The 21,242-nt window shown below is 42.4% G+C and overlaps 1 protein-coding gene across 1 annotated transcript in view; it reads left to right on the top strand.

The window, feature by feature from the left end:
- Positions 1-21,242, top strand: part of LOC135200306 (transcription elongation factor S-II-like) — a 102,430-nt gene that overhangs the window by 56,847 nt on the left and 24,341 nt on the right. Inside the window, 2 exon segments of the mRNA XM_064228843.1 lie at positions 7,975-8,184; positions 9,064-9,275. Of these exon segments, the coding sequence (XP_064084913.1) occupies positions 7,975-8,184; positions 9,064-9,275 (422 nt within the window).

Below are 21,242 nucleotides of genomic sequence, written 5' to 3'. Positions count from 1 at the left end.
GGACGCTTATGAGGACGCTTTTGTGGACATTCGCCAGGACGCTTCGGTGGAAAGCTCGGCAGGACGCTCTTGCGAGAGAAAAGACTTGTAGAAGGCGTCTTATTTGCTGTTAAGGACGTTTCTTAGGACGCTTGACGCTTTGCTAAACGCTCTTCAAGAGGAGGTTTTTCAGGACTCTCCACAGGACATTCCTTCACAGAAATTTTAAAAAGGATTCGGAGTTAGCGGGAGAGACATACCCGAATTTTTTCTTCGATCCCTCTTTCCTCTTCATCGATTTCTCCTGAGAATCTGGAAGATTAATATACTCGGATTCCTGGGTGACTTTCGGTCATGTTAAAGGGTTTTCCTCTATTAGCAAAGTGCTAATAGTTTTGTCAAGTAAGGACGTTTTCCCCGTTGTCATTTAAGTGGGGGACCCCTCATAAATGGGGTAGTTCTCATTGACATAGATTTTAACGTTTTTATCGTTTAAGCGGATAAACTCATTAACAAATTTCGGAAGAGCTCTATTCATTTTCAGAGGCTCATCCGGGGAGTAGAAAAAGACTTGTAGACTAGATCCAGGAAGACTTATGCCAATATCATAAGAACATTGAACGGTTCCTTTTCGATCCTCGGTTCTCTCTTGATGATCTCTATTCGAATATTACTCCCTTTTCTTGGCAAAGGGTCTTGGCAAAGAGTCAAGGAGTTCTTTTAAAAGTCTCATTCATTAGAACGTGGACAGTCGTTTTCCTTTATTTTTCTCTTCCTCGTCGAGGAAAGATGTAGTAGAGAATTCGATGTTCAAATTACTACAATACTTACGTATAGTTTATCTTTGCGTCATTTTGCTAACGCATGGGTCAAGTCATATACGCATATCGTATTTACCTCTGCGGATAGAAGCCGAAAGAACTGTTGTTCTAATGTATTTAATTGACACTCCCTTCAACCTTCCAAGAGTTTTCGGAGTAAGAACAACTCTTCAGTATTGTTACGACAACACCAACTCAGCTTCTGTATTTAGCGAATTTTGTTTTGTTTAAATATGCCTGCTTGAGAGTTTCCTTTTGCTCGATAATTTCATACCTATCCCTTCGTAAAAGGAGTAGCTGGCAACTCAGGCAGATGGTGCGAGACGATGAACAAGGCTGCTGTTACTGTGATCTACGCAGTACCGGCTAGCTCGGTGACATGCGCGGTTGGTACGTCTCTCTCCCTTGCGGGAATGGCTGAATAAGCCGTCTCTCTGCCCTACAATCATGGATTTTAGCCTCGGGTGAGGAAATTTCTAGTAATCATGAATGAACATGCCTTCCGTTTACTTAGAAAATTTCAACAAGATATCTCTTATACTTGTTCGGGTGCGGGTTTACCGCACGGTAACGGAATTCTGTACGAATCTACCGCGGCATAGCACTAGAATAATGCTCTCCTGCTTATGCAAAGCGCAGCCTTATTTAGGGAAGGAAGCAGGCTGAGTGAGGGGATGGATGAGTTTGCTGGGGACCATTTCCTCGCTGAAGAAGCTTGTTTTCCCTGAATAAACAGCAATTCAGACCCTCTACAATTTTTCCTCAAGAAGAAATTGGAATAACATCAAAGATCTAGTAATAATTCTAATTTTCTCTCAACGGCTGAGGATCACCTCGGGTGATAGCGAGAGGGTGCCAGACATCCGAACAGAGGAACAGATGTTGCTGGCACATTGTCTGAAAGAATTGGAAGCCAAATTGGTCGGCTCTCCAGTTTCCTCGAAGGGTGAGTTTGGATCGAGTGGCCCAAATCATCTCGGATAATTTCTCAGCTCTCTCATAGCTCAAGAAGAGAGAGTTGGTTATGGGCTTGGGCACGGAACGTAACGATCCTCAAGAGGTTCGTTAAACTAGTGCACGTCCGTGCGGGTCTTCTCGATCGAAGGCAACAACTACTGACGTCTGAGTAATCCTCACTTAGAAGTATGTCGAAAGTTGAGGAGAGCACGAGGGCGTCCTTTCGTTAAGTTTTTCGTAATATTGAAGACGAAGGAGCTTCCTCTTAAGTTGTTCCCTTATTCATGATCCTAGAGGATTAGCTTTAGTCGCCACATGTTGGCCTCTAAGAGGTTGGATTCACAGAGGTCAGGTAATTCAGAGAATTGTCCAAAGACCCTTCCCGGAGAATCGGTGTAATCTAACATCGTCACTTAGTGAAGTATCTAATATCTCTCCTCTCTGAGTATGAAGGCGTTCAGACCTATCGAGAAGCGATAAGATCTTCAAGATTAATGGCAGTCTCTTGGCCAAGGCAAAGCAGTGCTGCCTATTTTCAGTGTTTCAATCGGAGGGGGCCGTTCTGGAGGAGCGCCTCAGTGGCGTGGTTGGTATGGGTCTTTGCCTGCCACCTAGGTGGCCGCGAGTTCGATTCTCTGGCATTCCTAGAGAGATCAGAGATGCGTATTTCTGTGATAGAAGTTCACTCTCGATGTGGTTCGGAAGCCGTTGGTCTCGTTGCTGAAATAAACCAATGGTTCCATCCAAACGTCAAAACACCATACAAACACAAAACAAAGGGTTCTTGAAGCAATTCGTCATATCTTATGTTTTCTATAATAGTGAAGGGAAATGACTGTTCCTCCACCTCGACCTCTGTGAATTTCTTTATGGTTCTATCTTTCCGTATGAAGTATTGAGATAAGCTAGAAGTCCTAACTATTGTAAAATATGCAAATATGTTGTTGACGGCCTCTAGGCTCAGAGATTCGGTTCTGTCAAACAACAAAGCTTCACGATCTTTGAGGTTTGGGGAGATCTTGAAATTCTCTGGATCGCAGGTTCCGGCATGGAACTAGACGTAGTCTGAGTTTCTGATGCCAAAAGCATTTCGAACCTATCCTTTCTGCGAACTTAATACACGTGACCAGAAAGGCTAACATTCTAAACCGCTCTAGCCACAGCAAAGAGGGTGAGTGAGGTTTTAGCCATCATCAGAGGTTTTAGCTTTAAAGGACATAATGCGGTCTGTCCTCTAAGCCTTCCGTTCTGATAAGAACGAAAACCTATCTAACCCTTGACCCGAAGGCTTGGAGACCAAGGTATGGCACAAATTATTGGGCAAGGGCATTAGAGAGTCATGTGCCCTGTCGGGTCTCTCAAGTTTTATCTTGATAAAACTATAGAAAGTCGAGGTCAACGGACAATCTGCGGTGTTCCGTAAAAGACCAGAACTGGTTCATGTCCAAGAACACCCTGGCATTATAGTCAAGGAGATCTTTTAAGAAGTCTCATTCATTATGTTTGCATAAAGATTTTGAGATTTTTTTCTTAATATTAATGCTCAAGAGGTGAGGGCGCGGCCTCGGAAGCATTTCAACAGAGCATGACACTCAGTAACATACCGAGTGCCACGCTTTAGCGAAGCAACTCTGTGTTCAGCTTCACACTCCCGACGGGATGTGAAGACGACATTTGAGATCTGTAAAGTCGCTAGGACCATACAATATCCGTAGATATATTATTGGGGGCAGCAAGCAACACGAATCCTATCCTATAGAAAAGGGATAGGTGTGCTTTTAACTTTGAAGGGTTGGTCGCTTGAGGCTCGTTCCTTTTCTTTTCTTTAGCCTAGAATTATGGACTAACTTTGATAGGTTAGGTCAGGTGGTGGTTTTAGCTTCGTTGCCCTCAGAAGTATGGTCCATAATGGTCTAGTCACATTGTGGTCACGCCCCCGTTGACAGATCATCTAGAGCGCACCAGCATTACAGGTCTCTACCTCGCTGGCAACTCTAGTAACGCAGAAGCAGACTTTGGTGACAGTAATCACGAAGTCGGCTATGCTAACAGGTGAGGAACCAAGATGTATATCATCTACTTAATTTAGTTTCCCAAAAATCCTATTCTGTCTCTTCCCACCATCCGAAGGTGGGATTCAGCTATATATATATCTGTCAGGTAAGTTTCATGAACAAAATGTTATTGTTATAATACAATTAAGTTTGTTCATACTTACCTGGCAGATATATATAATTAAAGTGCCCACCCACCTCCCCTCAGGAGACAGTGGCACTGATAAAATATGAATAGAAAATGGGAATAGTTCCTGATATCCGCCTCCCAGCGGCGGGAATGGGTACTACCACCTGGCCGCCCACTGCGTGTGCCGCGAATTTTGAAATTCTGTCGGACTTCGGAGAATACAGCTATATATATATCTGCCAGGTAAGTATGAACAAACTTAATTGTATTATAACAATAACATTTTGTACAAAAATCAAGTATCTACCAAGTATCTAAGGAGTAATATTTTATCAACATTTAAATTGGAAAGAGCACATCAAATACATTAAAGCCAAGGGCATCAAAGCCCTTGCCATATTAAAAAAGTTATCACACACTAATTGGGGAGCAAAACGAGACATTTTATTAATGATATGTAAGGCAACAGTCTTATCCATAATAGATTACTGCTGTCCAATATATTCATCCGCCTCAGAATCTGCATTAAAATCTCTGGATGCAGTGCACCATGAAGGCGTGCGATTGTGCACAGGAGCATTCCGATCGTCCCCAACAAACTCACTTTTGGTGGAGGCAGGTGTTTTGCCCTTAAAACATCACCGTAATTTAATAACAATACAAAGAGGTCTTTCAATGCAAGCGGGATCGTCTCCTGCAGCTTACTGCTTCCAAAACTGTAATCAAATAACAGCAGTTAATAGTACTAGCTCTTTCCCAAAAAGAGCTAGATACATAATGAACATACATAATATGGATCCAATTTTTCACCCACCAATGGAATTGCCACCACCATGGATTTTAAATCGAGTAAAGATATGTACCTCCCTGTCTTACCTACTCAAAAAGCAAATGACAAGTACGGAAATGTACCGCCAACATGCTTTGGAGCACATCGGAAGAAAAGGTGACAAATTTATGGTATACGTATACAGACGGCTCCAAAAATAATGTTGGAGTAGGAGCATCTGCATATTCGAAAAATGTTAATTAAAAAAAGCCTACCTTCAATATCATCAGTATTTACTGCTGAAGTCACAGCCATACAGATGGCTCTAGATATGATATCTGAGGCAAAAGCAAGTGTCTCTGTTATTTTCAGTGACTCACATAGCGCTATAGATGCAATAAGACAGTATAAACCAGGAAACCAAATAGTACAGGAAATTCAAATAAAAATTCATCAACTCCTCCAATCAGGAATATCAATGGAAAAAATATTGTTGGATCCCAGCACACGTGGGAATAAAAAAGAAATGAATATGCAGACTCTGCTGCCAAATTAGCCTGCACTATCCCTCCAACAATTTCATATGCCCCAGTGTCAGACTGGGTAAAATCTGTTAAAACATGATTTACCAGGATTGGAAAGAAGAATGGGCCTCGTGCCAACAACAAATAAACTTAAAAACATAAAAACTGAAGTCTATGCATGGAGGACATCCTCACAGGAGGAAAGATCAAAAGAGGTGATCATAGCAAGGCTACGTATAGGACACACAAGATTCTCACATGGTCACTTGATGTCAACACCACATGCTGACCCAGTGAAATGTAACATGTCAAACACCCATGACAGTACAGCATTTGCTTGTTGAGTGCCCAAATTGGACCCAGCAAAGATCTATTTATCTGCGGAGTTCGGAAATGAAAAATATTCTTGCTGAAAGCAGGGATTTTTCAATTAATAAAATCATAAATTTTTTAAATAAGACGGGTTTCTCAAATAAAGTATCATTTTTTTTTTTAATTTTTTTTTTTTTTCCCCCTTCTCAGGATTGATCCCTGAGAACCAGCCCGAGAAGAGTCTACTTGAGACTCAGAGGTCTGGAAAAAACTAAAACTCACCCCTAATTAATAATAATAATTTCATCTTGTGTTGTTAATCATTACATAATTAGTTATTTATTCATAAGGATATACAAACCATAGCCTTTTTTACAGGAATATTCTCAGTGGTGAGCTGGAATTGATCATTTAAACTTGGTGATATGGTAGTTAACTGGTGGTAGGTCAGTGAGTGGGGAACCTCATCTCACCTGCCATCATTAAAGTATAGTTTCTTTTGCCACTTTTGAGTGAGAACATCTTGCTGTGATCAAGCTGACTGCTGTAGAAACTTTCCATAGTTAGTATGTACGGAGAATTTCTGTAATTTACATCTTTGTCTCAAAAAGTAAATATCAGGGGTGTAAAGGGTGTGGTCATTTATTGTAACTTCATGTCCATTGTGCCTGTGGATCCCTGCTAATAGGTAGGGTAGGAACTGGAGTCTTGATCTACTGTTGAGGAATGTTCAGTAACTTAAATATGGTTAACTCAGGTTCCCTGAGTGAGCTCAGGACCTGTCACTGGAACTGATGTCAGAGGCAAAGATGATGCTGGGAATGACATCACGGCGTACGTTGGACTCTTAATCCAAGTTGATGGCCTCACTGATGATGAAATAAAGGGTGACCCAGGATGAGATGTGGTTACTGATGGCGTCCCACTTGGTGGCAGAACACTCGCCCCAAAATAATGGAAGCCAGTAGGAGGGGGAACCACTAGGGGAGCCTTCCAAGGCAGGGACCCCTCGTAGGCTTAAGGAGGTCCACACGATGCCATCTTGTGTGAATTGGTCTTGGAAACTAAAGAACAAGATGGAGTTGCTTGCTGCCGCCTCCCTCCTTGAAGGGACTTCTCCCTCTGGAAGAGACAGGCCTGCATTAAACAAAATATCACCCTGACCAATTCCTGATACTTCCAAAGATGAGTCAATGGAAGAAAAGGAAGGGGACAAGGCATCAAAGGAAGGAGATGCAGAAGAAAAAAGTCTGGAAGAAGGGGAAGCAGAAGTGTCCACTTCAGGAGAGGTAAATCCTTCCTAAGAAGGATGCTTAGACCTCTTACGATGCATAACAGGCCAGGATCAACACTCCAGGCATGGATTGGTAATATTACAAAAATTAGCATGACACCTACTGTAAGTTGCATGGGGGTCAGTCAAGGAGGAAGCTAGGAATCCTGAACACAGGAATCCTGGAAGGGGGGGGGGGGGGGGCCTGAACACAGGCACCAAAAAAACTGGGGGCAAAAAAAAGGGGAGTGTGGGGAAGGAATCATGAGCTATCCAAAAAGCCAGCTTGGGAAAGAGAGCAGCAAACCAAACATCTACTCTCCAAGCAGTTGAAGAAAGACTAAGTGTGTCACGATATTCATGGGTGGGCGACGACCACTTTCAAACTCTTCTAGGCATTAGGTGCCAGATGCCACAGATTCCTTGCATATACACTCTGATTGTTTTTTAACTGGTTTCCAGCTGACGCCAGAAGATTTATCCTATTGTTAAGACCGAAGGTTTGTTAGCTATGTAAAATATGAATTGATTAGAAATTTGTCATATTGACTGGTTTCTCTCTTCCCTCTTCCTTCTCTTTCTCCCTTTGTGAGGTAGAAATTCAGTTTGAGAACATGCTGAACAAAACACTTTATAGGTATGCTGCACAATTGAGCATTCAGGTTTTAGAGCTTTAGATTATAAGATGCAACACACTTTTCTTCCTGTTAACAGAGTTGGGGGAAGTAGGGCTTAAATCTGAACTCTTTAATTAGCATTTACCGTATTAAGTGGCTTTCAACGTTACTCCTGGTAGAGGACATACCTACAGTTTTCCCTGTGGGGTGAGAAAACACGCAATTTTCACTTGAGATAAGGGTTCTTCGTTTTACTATCCCTATAGTAGAGGATAGGAGGTTGCAGGAGTCGGCACTCCTGCTGACTGTCGAAACTAATCAGTCTGTTAATAGTCTACTTCCAACCTATGGAGTGAGTTGCCCTAGTAAAAGGAAATGGTTTGTATCAACAACAATTCCAACATGCTGCTTAGAAATACTACTTACAAGGCTGTGATTTGTATGCCTAAGGAAAATATGAATTGCCCAAGTAAATTGACACTTATATTGTAGATCACTGAGATTTGGTAAATACAGTAATGCTTTTTTTTCTTTTCAGACAAAAAGGATGATGATGATAAAGATGGAAAGGAGGAGAAGAAGAAAGAGAAAGAGGATAAGGAAAAGAAAAGCGCCAGCAATGGTAACAGTAGTAGCAGTAGCAGTGGTAATTCAAAACCAGTTACATTCCCCAATGCAGCTCCACCCACAACTGATTCTTTGCGACTCAAATGCCGTGAGATGATAGCTAATGCGTTAAAATCAACTGGTAAGTTACTTTTATGATATGAAAGTCTTTGCATTTAGCAGATTACTCTACAGTGGTCGTCTGCAAATATTTAGAATCCCCCAATAATCGCAACCCCTATAAAGACACTGAAAAAACTGTATTTTGGCAGGTAAAACTCAAAGAAAACATCACTAAAAATTATTATACCTGGTTTTTTTTTAATAATTTTATCACCAAAAGTGCATTTTAAGATGAAATTGTTTTAAAAAAAACAGGAATTTCTGGATATTTCTCATAGAAAAATACTGCGAATTGGCGAATTTCCTGTGAATAATGGATAGATATGGTCGAAATTGCGAATCTGAGAGTCCGTGAATCTGGAGAATGCGAATTTGGGGTGGAACCACTGTACTTGTAACATGTAACTTAAGAGATATGTGTGGACAATATTTCTTTTTAAGGTTTTATTGTTGCAATTTGTATGTCATAGATGTTGGTTTTGTAGTATTTTCTTTGAATTAATTACAGTAATCTCTCCCGTACCCTCATTAATAGAGCCCGAGCCATTGCTGATAATGGAATTTCCAAATATGTTAAAAAAAAGACATACGGCTGTAAAATACCACATCTCTGTACACAACGCATCACACATTATTGTGGTTGTACTACTGGGTGTACAGTGTACCACTGTAAAACACAGTTATCACTTTGTTTTATGTTATTTTGCTTAAGAAAAATAAGATTAAACAGGAGTCACACAGGTTAGGACTGTATTGAATCACACTCCAAAATCTATTCACTAGTTTATATGTTCTCTGTTGTGCACTGTATTATGGTACTTATTTATAGGTTTTTTTATAAATATTTGTTTCCTGTAAGATGAAAATTACCAATCGTTTTATATACGAACAATTTCAGAGGTGCCTGAAGATGCCATAGCCACCCCTGAATATCTGGCAGAGCAGATAGAAGGTGCAATTTATCAAGAATTTGGCAACACAGACGCGGGTTACAAAAATCGCTTACGCTCACGTGTATACAACCTCAAAGATTCTAAGAACCCACAGCTCCGTGAAAATGTACTGCGTGGTGCTATAGCCCCCCAGAGAATTGCAGTTATGACATCTGATGTGAGTATACTCCTTTTACTGTATTAATCTGCCTTAGATCTTAGGAATGTAAGAGTGTTTGTTTTTTCCATATCTAAATATACTTCGTGTTCTATGTTTGATTTTAAATCACGAAGAAATAACAAACGTGATGATTATACAAAGTTACAGCCACGGAGGAGAATTGAAACACTGGAGATGCTAAGTACTGTTATTAGTAATTAGATGAAAGTACTTAGCATCTCCAGTGTTTTAAAATTCTGTTTCCTGTTCTTTATGTAAATTAATATTTAATTCCAAAAGCTCAGAAACAGTGGACCCCCATTTTCACAGGGGATGCCTTCCAGACTCCCCTGCCAATAGCCAGAATTCGTGAATACTTAAAACCCTTATAAAAAGGCTTAAAACTGCCTATTTTATTAGTTCTAACTCAAGAAACACTAAAAATGCTTATACCTGTTTTTTTTTTTTTTTTTTTTTTTTTTTTTTTTTTTTTTTTTTTTTTTTAAGTTAGAAATGCATTTAATTATGAAATTTATATGAAAATACAGTAATTTGTAGATATTTCTCATAAAAAAAATATGAATAAGCTACTTTCCCGTGAATAATGGGCATATATGGTCCATAAAGAAATACAGGAACACTTGAGTCGGCGAATGCCGAGAACACGAATACCTGCATCCGCTATTGTATACATTTTCCATGAGATTTTGAGGTTAATCTTTGTCTTCTTGCACATGTGAGTTGCCTTTTTGAATTGCTGGAATGTATTGTAAAATGCAACTGTAGCAATTGCCACAATGCCTTCTTAACTTCTTGATTTTTTTTTTTTTTTTTTTTTTTTTTTTTTTTTTTTTTTTTTTTTTTTTTTTTGTTTTTTTTTTTTTTTTTTTTTTTTTTTTATACGCCTTGTCACTACAAAGCCAGAAAATCCAAGTTCAAAAAAATTTTTCTGAAGAAATTGTGATGTCCGGTACTGGGAAACTAACTCAGATCACAATCACAGAGGGCACGTTGCCGACCAGACCACAAGAAGGATAAAAGTCTACTCCCTCTCATGTATACATATTCATACCTGTCGTTTTTAAATATACTTATTTGAGCTGGAATAGACCCATCCTCACCATCATAGCCAAGTGGGCAATCATTTTTATTACGTTTTAGGCTAAAATATAAATGTAGAATCTACTGGTCACTTTTTTACCAGATACATATGCAACTGTAATAGCCACAATGCCCTCTTAACTTCTTGAATTCTTTGCTCTTTATTTGGCTATGCTTGTCACTACAAAGCCTGAAGATCCAAGTTCAAAGAAATTTTTCTGAAGAAATCTTGTACCAGGAAACAAATCTACTGGTCACTTTTTTACCAGATACATATGCAACTGTAATAGCCACAATGCACTCTTAACTTCTTGAATTCTTTGCTCTTTATTTGGCTATGCTTGTCACTACAAAGCCTGAAGATCCAAGTTCAAAGAAATTTTTCTGAAGAAATCTTGTACCAGGAAACAAACCCAGATCTCATAATCAAAAAGAGGTCGTGTTGCTGACCTGACCAAGAGAAGGATAAGTCTACTCCCTCTCATACATATGTCATTTTCAGATATACTTATTTGAGCTGGAATAGACCCATCCTCACCATGGTAGCCAAGTGGGCAATCATTTTTATTGCTTTTTAGGCTGAAATATATATGTAGAATCTACTGGTCACTTTCTTACCAGATACATATGACCAGCAGATTCTACATATAAATATCAGCCTGAAAAGCAATAAAAATGATTGCCCACTTGGCTACGATGGTGAGGATGGGTCTGTTCCAGTTCAAATAAGTTTATCTGAAAACGACAGTTATATGTATGTATGAGAGGGAGTAGACTTTATCCTTCTTGTGGTCAGGTTGGCAACGTGACCTCCTTGTGATTGTGGAACCTGGGTTAGTTTCCTGGTACTGGACACCACGATTTCTTCAGAAAATTTCTTTGAAATTAGATCTTTAGGCTTTGTAGTGACAAGCGTATCCAAAAAAGAGCAAAGAATTTATGAAGTTAAGAGGGCATTGTGGCTTTTACAGTTGCATATGTATCTGGTAATAAAGTGACCAGTAGATTCTACATAGTGTAAGATGTTAAACATTGTATTTGGGACTTAGACATAATGAAATGGCAGTATGGTTAATCTTTTTTTTTCATACATTCAACTTCCCTGACAGATATATACTTAGCTAAGACTCCGTCTTCCCCGACAGAAATTCGAATTTCGCGGCACACACTACAGGTAGGTAGGTCAGGTGATCTACCGTCCCGCCGCTGGGTGGCAGGAATAGGAACCATACCTTCTAAAACCAGATTTTTCTCTGTCGCCGTATTGTAAACAAATGTTTGCGGTACCTCCTGACTTGATTTTCGTGTTTCATCGCCATCGATCTTCTGGGCTGTCTTTTGCAGGGAAGTACTGGGTCTTTGGTTCGGCATACGCTTTTATTAACTTTTTAATAAATTTGACTTCGAAAATTTCGAAGAATTTATGAAGTAACTACCGAATTTTTCGGTAGACACTCATTTAGTTTGCAAGAAAGGGAAATATTAATATTTATTCATTAATACGTGTAATAAGTGTTAGAACTTTATTGAGGAAATATAAAACTCTAACTTCCTACTTTAGGAAGTCAGGAAAGCATATAACTTTTTACGCTGCCTTTAGAAGCTTTAATAGCTCTCGTGCTAACGAGCAGTTAGAGTATTAACAGTAATAGTTTTTGCATCCTCATCTCCTTCTTACTCTACAGAATCTACAAATTAATAAATTTTGAAGATAATTGGATGTAGCGTTAAGGATACGAGCTCTTATAAGGTAAGAAGGGGAATTTAGTGTCCCAGTGCAGTGGAGGGTGCGTTCTGATCGGCTCTGTTTCGCTCCCAGGTCTAGACCGCTTCCAAGCTCCCTGGCCCAGAGGAGAAGGAAAGTCGAAAGCCTTATGGAGGTTATGGAGAATCCCCACCGATCAGGCGTCCCCTCGGCAGGATCTGTAGAACGTCCCAGACTGCCAAGTTCGCCATTGGAAAGGCGTCCTATAATAGTGGAGGGTGCGTCCGATCAGCTCTGTCTCGCTCTCAGGCCTAGACCTCTTCCAAGCTCACAAGCCCAGAGGAGAAGGGATGTCGAAAGCCTCACGGAGGTTTCAGAGAATCCCCACCGGTCGGGCGTCCCCTCGGCAGGTTCTTTAGTAGCGTCCCAGACTGCCAAGGATAGCCATTGAAAAGGCATCCTTAAAAAAGTGCGTCTCTTCTTCCGTTTCTTCATCTTACATCTGAAAAGACGAAGAATGTACATGTTTGGAGTTCGGACGATCTGGCGCGTTCTCTGAAAACTAAGAGAACACTGAGCGAGGGCTGAGAGCCAGCCAGCAAGCTAGCGCGAGCCACGTTCCAACAGCCAGCAGCGACCGCGTTCCAACAGACTAGCGCGAGCCGCGTTCCAACAGACTAGCGCGAGCCTCGTTCATACAGATAAACGCGAGCCGCGTTCCAGCAACTGAGCGCCAAAATCTTCATTTGAGAGAGAGGTCAGTTGCGAGGCTCCTCTTTGAGTTTTTTAACTTGAGCAACTTTCCCCTGGCAAAGGGGCAAGATGTCGCACAGGCGGCCGTTGCTTTTGTCAGAAGGATTCTGATACTAAGAGAAGCCCCTTTTCATTATTCAGAAGACTCCTGTGTTACACAGTTCCTCTCAATGCAGACTCTCTCCTTCATCCATGCTCTTCCCTCGTTATGAGGAGGCAAGAGCTTTGGGAGTTTTTCTTAATAAGAATCTCATCGACGTTTGGGTATGATGGCGGATAGGAAATATCTACTTCCTTCCGTAAACCCTAGAGATGAACAGGAATTCTGTCTCTTCCGCGATTTATGAGGAAATCACGAAGATTTAAAGAGTTCCTGGATTAACTTCCTTCCTTAAGGAGATATATACTCTTTCTATCGTTCTATTAACGAAAAGAACGAAGATAGTAGAAGGTAGTAGAGTATCTGCTGTATGAGAATACGATACGGTCAAATCATAAACACACACCATAGTTACTTCTTTGCTGTGCAACTCAATTACCAGTATCCTTCTAGGACTTTCCTAGGAGGGACTACGCTTAAAGGGATTGTTAAGACAACACCTACTTAGCTTCTAGATTTATCAAAGTCTTGTTTCGCTTAAATATGCTTTAATAAGAACATCCTGAAGTTCGATAATAATTTTATAAGATTCCTTTATTAAATGGAGTAGCTGGCAACTCTGGAAGAGTAAGGCCAGACGGCTAACGGAGACTGCTTTCGCTGAGAGCCTGAGACCAACGTAGTACCATGTAGGTGTCGGTCATGAACGGTCTGTTACATCTCTCTCTCCTGCGGGATGGAATAACTATCCATATCTCTCCCCTACAATCGCGGTCTTAGCCTCGGATTGAGGGGATAGTTAAGCTAACATAAATAAAATATTGTATGCCTTTTGCTAAGAAGCTTTCAATAAGAGAGATATTACAACCTTTCAATGCTGTTTACCGTAGGTAACATTATTAAAGGATTCTATCGCAGCAGAACATTATATTATATAATGCTCTCAGGCTTATAAAAGCATGGCTTATTAGAGTACCTGCTCAGAAGAAGATGGATGAGTCGGATGGGAAACATTCTCTTTGTGGCAGAACTTGTTTCCCTGAATGGACTATACTACGTATATAAAGTTTTTTCCTACTAAGAACGGAATTAACATGTGAAAGGATGTCGGGTACCATAAAGGCACAGATGTTCTGGCACATAACCTAAAAAGAATTAGAAGGAAGCACCAGCCTGGCTCAAAGCGCCAGCCTGGCGCAAAGCGCTAGAAGCGCCAACCTGGCGCAATGCGCCAGAAGCGCCAGCCTGGTGCAGTGAGCCAAGAGCACCATCCAAGATTTTCTCGTTTTAGCGAGTTATTAACCTAAGAGTCCAGTAGCCTCTCGGACAGCAGGCTCGGTAATGGCAAGATTCGTTCCTGATTTCGTTACCCATTTAATCACTTAGGCCAATTCCACGACTCTCATATCGCAAAGAACATCAAGAATCTCTTTTTTCACTCCTGTTCGCGTTAACAAAGAGAACCTTCTCGATCGACGATAATAACTGTTAACGTATGTCTAACATTTATTGGAAAGAGTTGTGAGAACCTGCGGAAAGTCTTCTTCATAGATCTCTTAGCAAGGTAGAAGACGAACAGGCTTCCTATAGACTGCTTCCTTTTCCTCGAACCAAGAGAGGTAGCAATATACGCCATCTTTATTTTATAGAAAGGGGAATAAACTTTAGTCTTTTTTCCCCTAAATATAAATTCTTTACAGAATTTAAGATAAAGGGCGTCAAAGAAAGAGAGGATAATACTTTATGCCTCATTTTGGCCTTAGAGAGGTTGGATTCACAGAGGTCACGTTCTTCTCACAACATGTTTTGGAAGTTTTTTCCAAGAGAGTCTGGATATTCTATCAGCATCTATTATAAATGGACCTTAACAACCTCTCCACTCTGAGTCTGTCTGCGTGCAGATTGACCAGAAGTGGACATGAATGAGAGCATTTTTTCAAGGTAAATGACAATAGTCATGGCCAAGACATAGAATTGCTGCAGATCGTGCTAGAGGGAATGAGGAAGCTGTCCTCTTCCGATACCTCTGTGACCACATAGCGGTTTTTTATTGTAGTGTCTTACCGAACAATTATAGAGCCGTGATTTCCACGAGCGGCAGGATACTAAATTCAAATTTAGCGCGTCGGCGTCGCCAACACTGGTGGTGATGACGTCATCTCCCTCCACTCGCGGGAGAACCAGGTACAACTGCCCAGGTGAATCCAATTCTTTTCCTGCCGGCGTCCGGTGAACATCGGTGGTCGGTGCGGTTGGATGACTTTGCTTCGCTTTTTTTTTCTTGTGGATTTGATCTTCGGAATTGGTGAAGTACTCTTTTTTGGCGTTGTTATTATTTTGCTTTTTATTTAGGCGTTGCCATGTCGGATTTTAGTCCGTCGGGAGTTAGGTTTTGCATCTCAGGATGTAAAACTAGATTATCCAAGTTAGAGTATGATTCTCACACTAAATGTGTTAAGTGTAGGGGACAGGTTTGTTCAGCAGATCGAACATGTAACGAGTGTAGTGATTGGACTGATTCTCAATGGAAGTTTTTTAGTTCATACTCGGAGAAATTAGCTAAAGACAGAATTAGAAAAGCAGCGCTTAGGGAAAGTAGACTTAGCTCTGCTTCGTCTTGCGATGCATCTGTTCCTTCTGTTTCTCCTCAAATTGTTATGTCTCCTTTAACTACACCTCCTATTCCTCCTACTAATTCCACTTCTCCGGCTTCCCGTGTAGTTTCTTCCGACACCATTGCCAGTCTGGAATCGAGGTTAGATCAGAAATTTTCGGTACTAGCGAATACGGTTTTGCAACTTGGTAATTCAGTTAAGACGTTTTTGGAGAAAGCGGCTTCAGGTAAAGAGTGTAGTTGAGGGTGCGTCTGTCTGTCCTGACACGTGGCTCCTAGACAAAGGTCACTGTCCAGCTCCCCCGCACCGGGGAGAAGACATACCGGAAGTCCAAGGGAGGTCGATCGGGATTTGCCCACAGAACAGGCGCCTCTCTTGTTGAGCCTGTTGCGCCTCAACAGGGCTCGGCTAAGCGTTGGAAAGGTGTTGCGGTCAGACGCCTTTCGAATGATTCAAGCGATTCGTCTCCGGTCGCGCGGCGCTCTTGGCGAGATTCGCCCGTTTCGCGTCCCTTAAAGAGGCGTTCAGGCGCCGATTCTTCGCCTCCTCCAGTCAAGCGTATAAGGAGCCTGAGAGTAGGGTTGCGCCGCGGCCGTTAGTGGCTCGTTCGTCGCCTCAATCTGTGCCTTTTTCGGCTCCATCTACTAGTAGAGATTGTGGTTTTGCGCTGTAGCTAGCAGTTCTAAGGGGGTTTCTTTAGGGCGCTTTTTTCTCTGTTACGCCTGATGCGCCTGTTTCGCCTCGAATTTCGGCGCCTCCGAGCGAGGCGCAAGTAGTTTTTCCGCACCCTCCTGCTGACATTTAGGCTCTTCCAAGCCTACGTTAACTGTTTTTGATTCATCTCTGGCGCCTTTGCGCAAGCAGTTAGAGATGTTAACCAACTGGATGAATGAGTCCAAGGGTGGTTCGAAACCTTCAGATCAGGTTGTAGTTCGTCTAATTCTTCGGCGGTATCGGAGAATGAAGAAGTAGAGGAGGAGGATTCACATCACCTCTCGTGTTATTCACGTCTCCTTAGATTTCTTCTGGTATCTTATCCAGATTATTTTGAGAAAGCGGCTCCGCGCTCCCCCAACTTCGACTTTTTTGATGAGGAGGAACTTCAGACCCTCTCCTCCCAAAACTTGTTCTATCTAAAGCGGTTAGACATTCGTTGAAAGAGACTGAGAAATGGATGTCTATGAAAAGAGACTTAGGGAAGGCTCTTTGTTTTTGCTTACCCTCCCTCTAAGTTGCTTCGTAAGTTATAGGTTTATGTAACTGGGGAAGCTCCTTCTCTGGGAGTTTCTGCCTCCTCCCAGGGAGACTTCTCCAGTTTAATCGACTCCTCTAGAAGATCTGCTTTCGCCGCAGCGAAAGTTTTCTTTACAGCGCCGGAGTTGGGACCACGTTGTAAAGAATCAATTTAAACTTTTGGAAGTCTTTAGCTTCCTTGATTGGACTATTGGCGCTTTAGCGGCCAAGATCGAAGACTGTCCTTCTCTTTCTCAGGAGTTAGCGGAGGATTGGATTGGTGTTCTGTCCTGTGCGGACAAATCCATTAGGGATGGATGTGATGAGTTAGCTTCGCTCATCGCCTTTGGTACCCTTAAGAAAAGGCAACTTTGGTGCTCCTTTGCTTCTAAAAGGGTTACTTCCCAACAGAAGTCTGCTCTCTTGTTCGCTCCTTTTGTGAAAGATAACCTCTTTCCAGACGATGTAGTGTTGTCAATTTCGTCTGCGCTAGATAAGAAATCTACTTCGGATTTACTGGCTCGTCTACTAAGAGACCTAAAGCTCCTGTGGAGACTGTTCCTTCGGTTTCTCCTCTGGCCCAAGTGCCTTTTCGAGGGAGAAAACCCAAGCGCTTCTTTCGGCCGAAGTCGAATTTGCGACCTCAGTCTAAGGCCTCAGCCAAGGTTAACAAACCTTCCAAATGAAAGCTCGGTTCTTCATGCACCAGTGGGAGCCAGGCTGGCTCTGTTTTGGGAGGAATGGGAAAACAGAGGAGCAGAAGCCTGGGTATGCAAGTACTCAAGTTCGGCTATCGTATTCCTCTCGTTTCACCTCCCTCGCTCTCACCTGTGCCAATCCATTCCAGGCATACTCTCCGGGCTCAGACAAATTTCTGGCGCTAGCCGCAGAAGTGGAAGCGCTTTTGTTCTCAAAGAAGCGATAGAACAGATAGAAGGGGATTTTCCTCCAGGCTTTTACAATCGCCTTTTTGTAGTTCCCAAGTCATCAGGGGGCTGGAGGCCGGTTTTGGATGTGAGCGCCCTGAACTTGCATGTCCAGAAAACAAAATTTCATATGGAGACCACTCGGTCGGTTCTGGAGTCCATCAGACAGGGGGATTGGATGGTCTCTCTGGACATGCAAGACGCTTATTTTCACATTCCGATACATCGCGAATCTCGGAAGTACCTGAGGTTCATGTTCGAAGGCAAGGTGTTTCAGTTTCGGGCGCTTTGCTTCGGACTAGCGACCGCTCCTCAAGTTTTCACCAGGGTTCTATCCCCGATAGGAAGCTGGCTGCACATATTAGGAGTAAGAATCTCCCTCTATCTGGACGATTGGCTTCTCCGGTCGGAATCAGAGAGTCGGTGCATGAAAGGACCTTGGAACAACTCTGGATCTTGCCAGAAAGTTAGGAATTCTGTCAACAAACAGAAGTCCCAGTTGGTTCCATCTCAGAGCATCCTTTATTTGGGGATGATTCTGAATGCTCAAGTTTTTTTTCTTTGGGCTTTTCTGTCCCCGAAGAGGGTTCAAGGCTGTCTGGAGACAGTTCAGGAGTTCTTGGACAAAAAGGTAAGTTCTGCCAATCAGTGGATGAGACTCCTGGGCAAATTGACGTCAGTGGAGAAATTTGTGACGTTGGGCAAAAGGACTGCACATGGAGACCTCTGCAGTTTTTCCTGAGAGCCTCTTGGTGCAGGAAGACACAACCAGACTCTATTACCTTTCCTGTCACAGATCAAATAAAAGAGGACCTAAGGTGGTGGCGCTCTCGAGCAAGGTTGGAAGAAGGGTTAGATTTACGACCCATCCTCCCGAACCTACAGTTCTTTTCCGACGCATCGGACACAGGTTGGGGAGCCCTACTGGGAAATCAACGGACTTCAGGAGCTTGGTCGGAGAAGGAGAAGAAGTTCCACATAAATGTAAAGGAACTGTTAGCAATTTTCTTGGGGCTCAGACAGTTTCGGAGCTTAGTAGAAGGTCGAGTAGTGGCAGTGCATTCCGACAACTCCACGGCTCTCTCGTACGTGCGGAAACAGGGGGGGACTCGGTCTTTCTCTCTGTACGAAGTAGCCAAGGATCTCCTCCTGTGGTCAAACGAAGCGAAGGTTCAGCTAGTCCCGAGATTTGTTCCGGGAAAGATGAACGTCCTGGCGGACGAGTTAAGTCGTCAACAGCAAGTGTTACCTCTGGAGTGGACTTTGGACAACAAGATTTGTCAGAAACTTTGGCGCCTTGGGGACGACCGTCAATAGACCTGTTCGCGACATCAAGGAACAACCGTCTTCCTCTCTTTTGTTCTCCAGTCCCAGATCCTCTAGCTTGGTCGGTGGACGCAATGCTGTTGGATTGGTCGGGTCTGGAAGCTTATGCATTCCCTCCGTTCGGTCTAATAAGAGAGGTGCTGAACAAGTTCATGTCGCACAGCAATGTAACACTGACGTTAATCGCTCCCTTTTGGCCCAGGAAAGAGTGGTTCCCGGACCTTCTCCAGTTGTTAGTAGACCCCTTCCCCAGACTTCTTCCTCCAGAGAAGTGGCTTCTCAAACAACCTCACTTCAAGAGGTTCCACCAAAACTTGTCCGCTCTAGCTCTGACAGGGTTCAGACTGTCCGGAATCTTGTCAGAGCGAAAGGATTTTCAAGAAGAGCTGCAGAAGCTATCGCTCGTTGTAGGAGAGAGTCTTCTAACAAACTCTATCAAGGGAAGTGGAGAATCTTCAGAGAGTGGTGTAGAAGTGCTAAAGTCTCTACTTCTGCGACCTCTTTAACAGAAATAGCAGATTTTCTTCTATTTCTTAGGAATCTAAGAACTGGCTTCTTCGACGATCAGAGGATATAGAGCCATGCTCTCTTCGGTTTTTCGACATCGAGGTTTGGATATTTCCTCCAATTCAGATCTGTCGGACCTCATTAGGTCTTTCGAAACCACTAAGCTCCCGCAAGATACAGTGGCTTGGAACTTAGATGTGGTGCTTAAGTTCCTCATGGGGCCACCGTTTGAGCCTTTGAAGTCGGCTTCACTCAGGAACTTGACTAAGAAGGCACTCTTTCTTATTGCACTAGCTTCTGCTAAGCGTGTCAGCGAATTGCACGCTATAGACAAAAGTCGGTTTCTCTCAAGGCAATGCTGTATTTTTGGTATCTTTGACCTTTCTAGCCAAAAATGAGAATCCTTCTAATCCTTGGCCGAGGAGTTTTGTGGTAAGGAACTTATCTGATTTGGTTGGACATGAGGAGGAAGAAAGGCTCTTATGTCCCAGTCAGGGCCCTATTAAGCAGTATCTATTTGCCACTAAGGGTATTAGAGGACAATCTTCTAAGCTCTGGACCTCGGTTCAAAATCCCTCTCGTCCTCTCTCTAAGAATGCTATATCGTTCTTTATTAGAGAGCTTATCAGGGAAGCTCACTCGCAGTCCGAGAACGACAATCTTTCCGTTCTGAGAGTTAAAGCTCACGAGGTTAGAGCAGTGGCAACTTCTTTAGCATTCAGAAAGAATTTATCTTTAGCTTCGATTCTTCAGAGCACGTTCTGGAGATCGAATTCGGTTTTGCGAGTCATTATCTCAAAGAGATAGAAACGGTTTCGAGAATTGTAAAACGTTAGGTCCGGTGGCGGTTTCTGGCATGGTGTTGGGAGAAACGGCACAGGGGTCGTCACCTCTATGCTAACTTTTCACCTTGAATAGGTTGTCGAGTTCAAGGGAAGCTGGGGGTACTGAGTACCTGGGATACTCACCAGTCTGTTAGGTCAGATTTTACAATGGTTGGGTATATATGTTTTTTAAATCTGGTGTTGGTGACAAATGTTTTGTATGATTGAATTTCTGGTCTTAGCCCAGGGCAAGGGCAATCGTTGTTGTTACTATCCTCCGTCAGTCAGCCTGGACTAGCTTGAACTACGGAAGGATTCCACTCCTGTAGAGGCTAACTTTGGTCAAATTCCAATTCCTCTACAATAGTAAGAAGAGCACCGACCAGAGGCAGTAACAGTCTGCTGTAGCTCTCTTACAAGGTAAGGTACAACAGACACCTTGAGTGTTTACTGGTATTGCAATAAATGTAACCATTTAAAAATACTAGTGGTCCACTGAATCCCACCTTCCCATAAATGTGTAATCAGCTCTATAATTGTTCGGTAAGACACTACAATAAAAATGAAATTTTCATTATTAAAATGAAGTTTTATTGTATACTTACCGAACAATTATGATTATACTACCCACCCTCCTCCCCTTAGGTGGACGGACGGGCAGAAAGAATTGGATTCACCTGGGCAGTTGTACCTGGTTCTCCCGCGAGTGGAGGGAGATGACGTCATCACCACCAGTGTTGGCGACGCCGACGCGCTAAAATTTGAATTTAGTATCCTGCCGCTCGTGGAAATCACGGCTCTATAATTGTTCGGTAAGTATACAATAAAACTTCATTTGAATAATGAAAAATTTCATTTTTCTTCCCTTTCAGAGGAAGAATCACCTTTGTATATG

The sequence above is a fragment of the Macrobrachium nipponense genome, chromosome 26 (genome assembly GCF_015104395.2).
Source record: "Macrobrachium nipponense isolate FS-2020 chromosome 26, ASM1510439v2, whole genome shotgun sequence".
In the NCBI taxonomy this organism is placed as follows: domain Eukaryota; kingdom Metazoa; phylum Arthropoda; class Malacostraca; order Decapoda; family Palaemonidae; genus Macrobrachium; species Macrobrachium nipponense.
The sequence above is the reverse complement of the archived record's forward strand: the minus strand, read 5'-3'. Positions and strand labels throughout refer to the sequence as shown.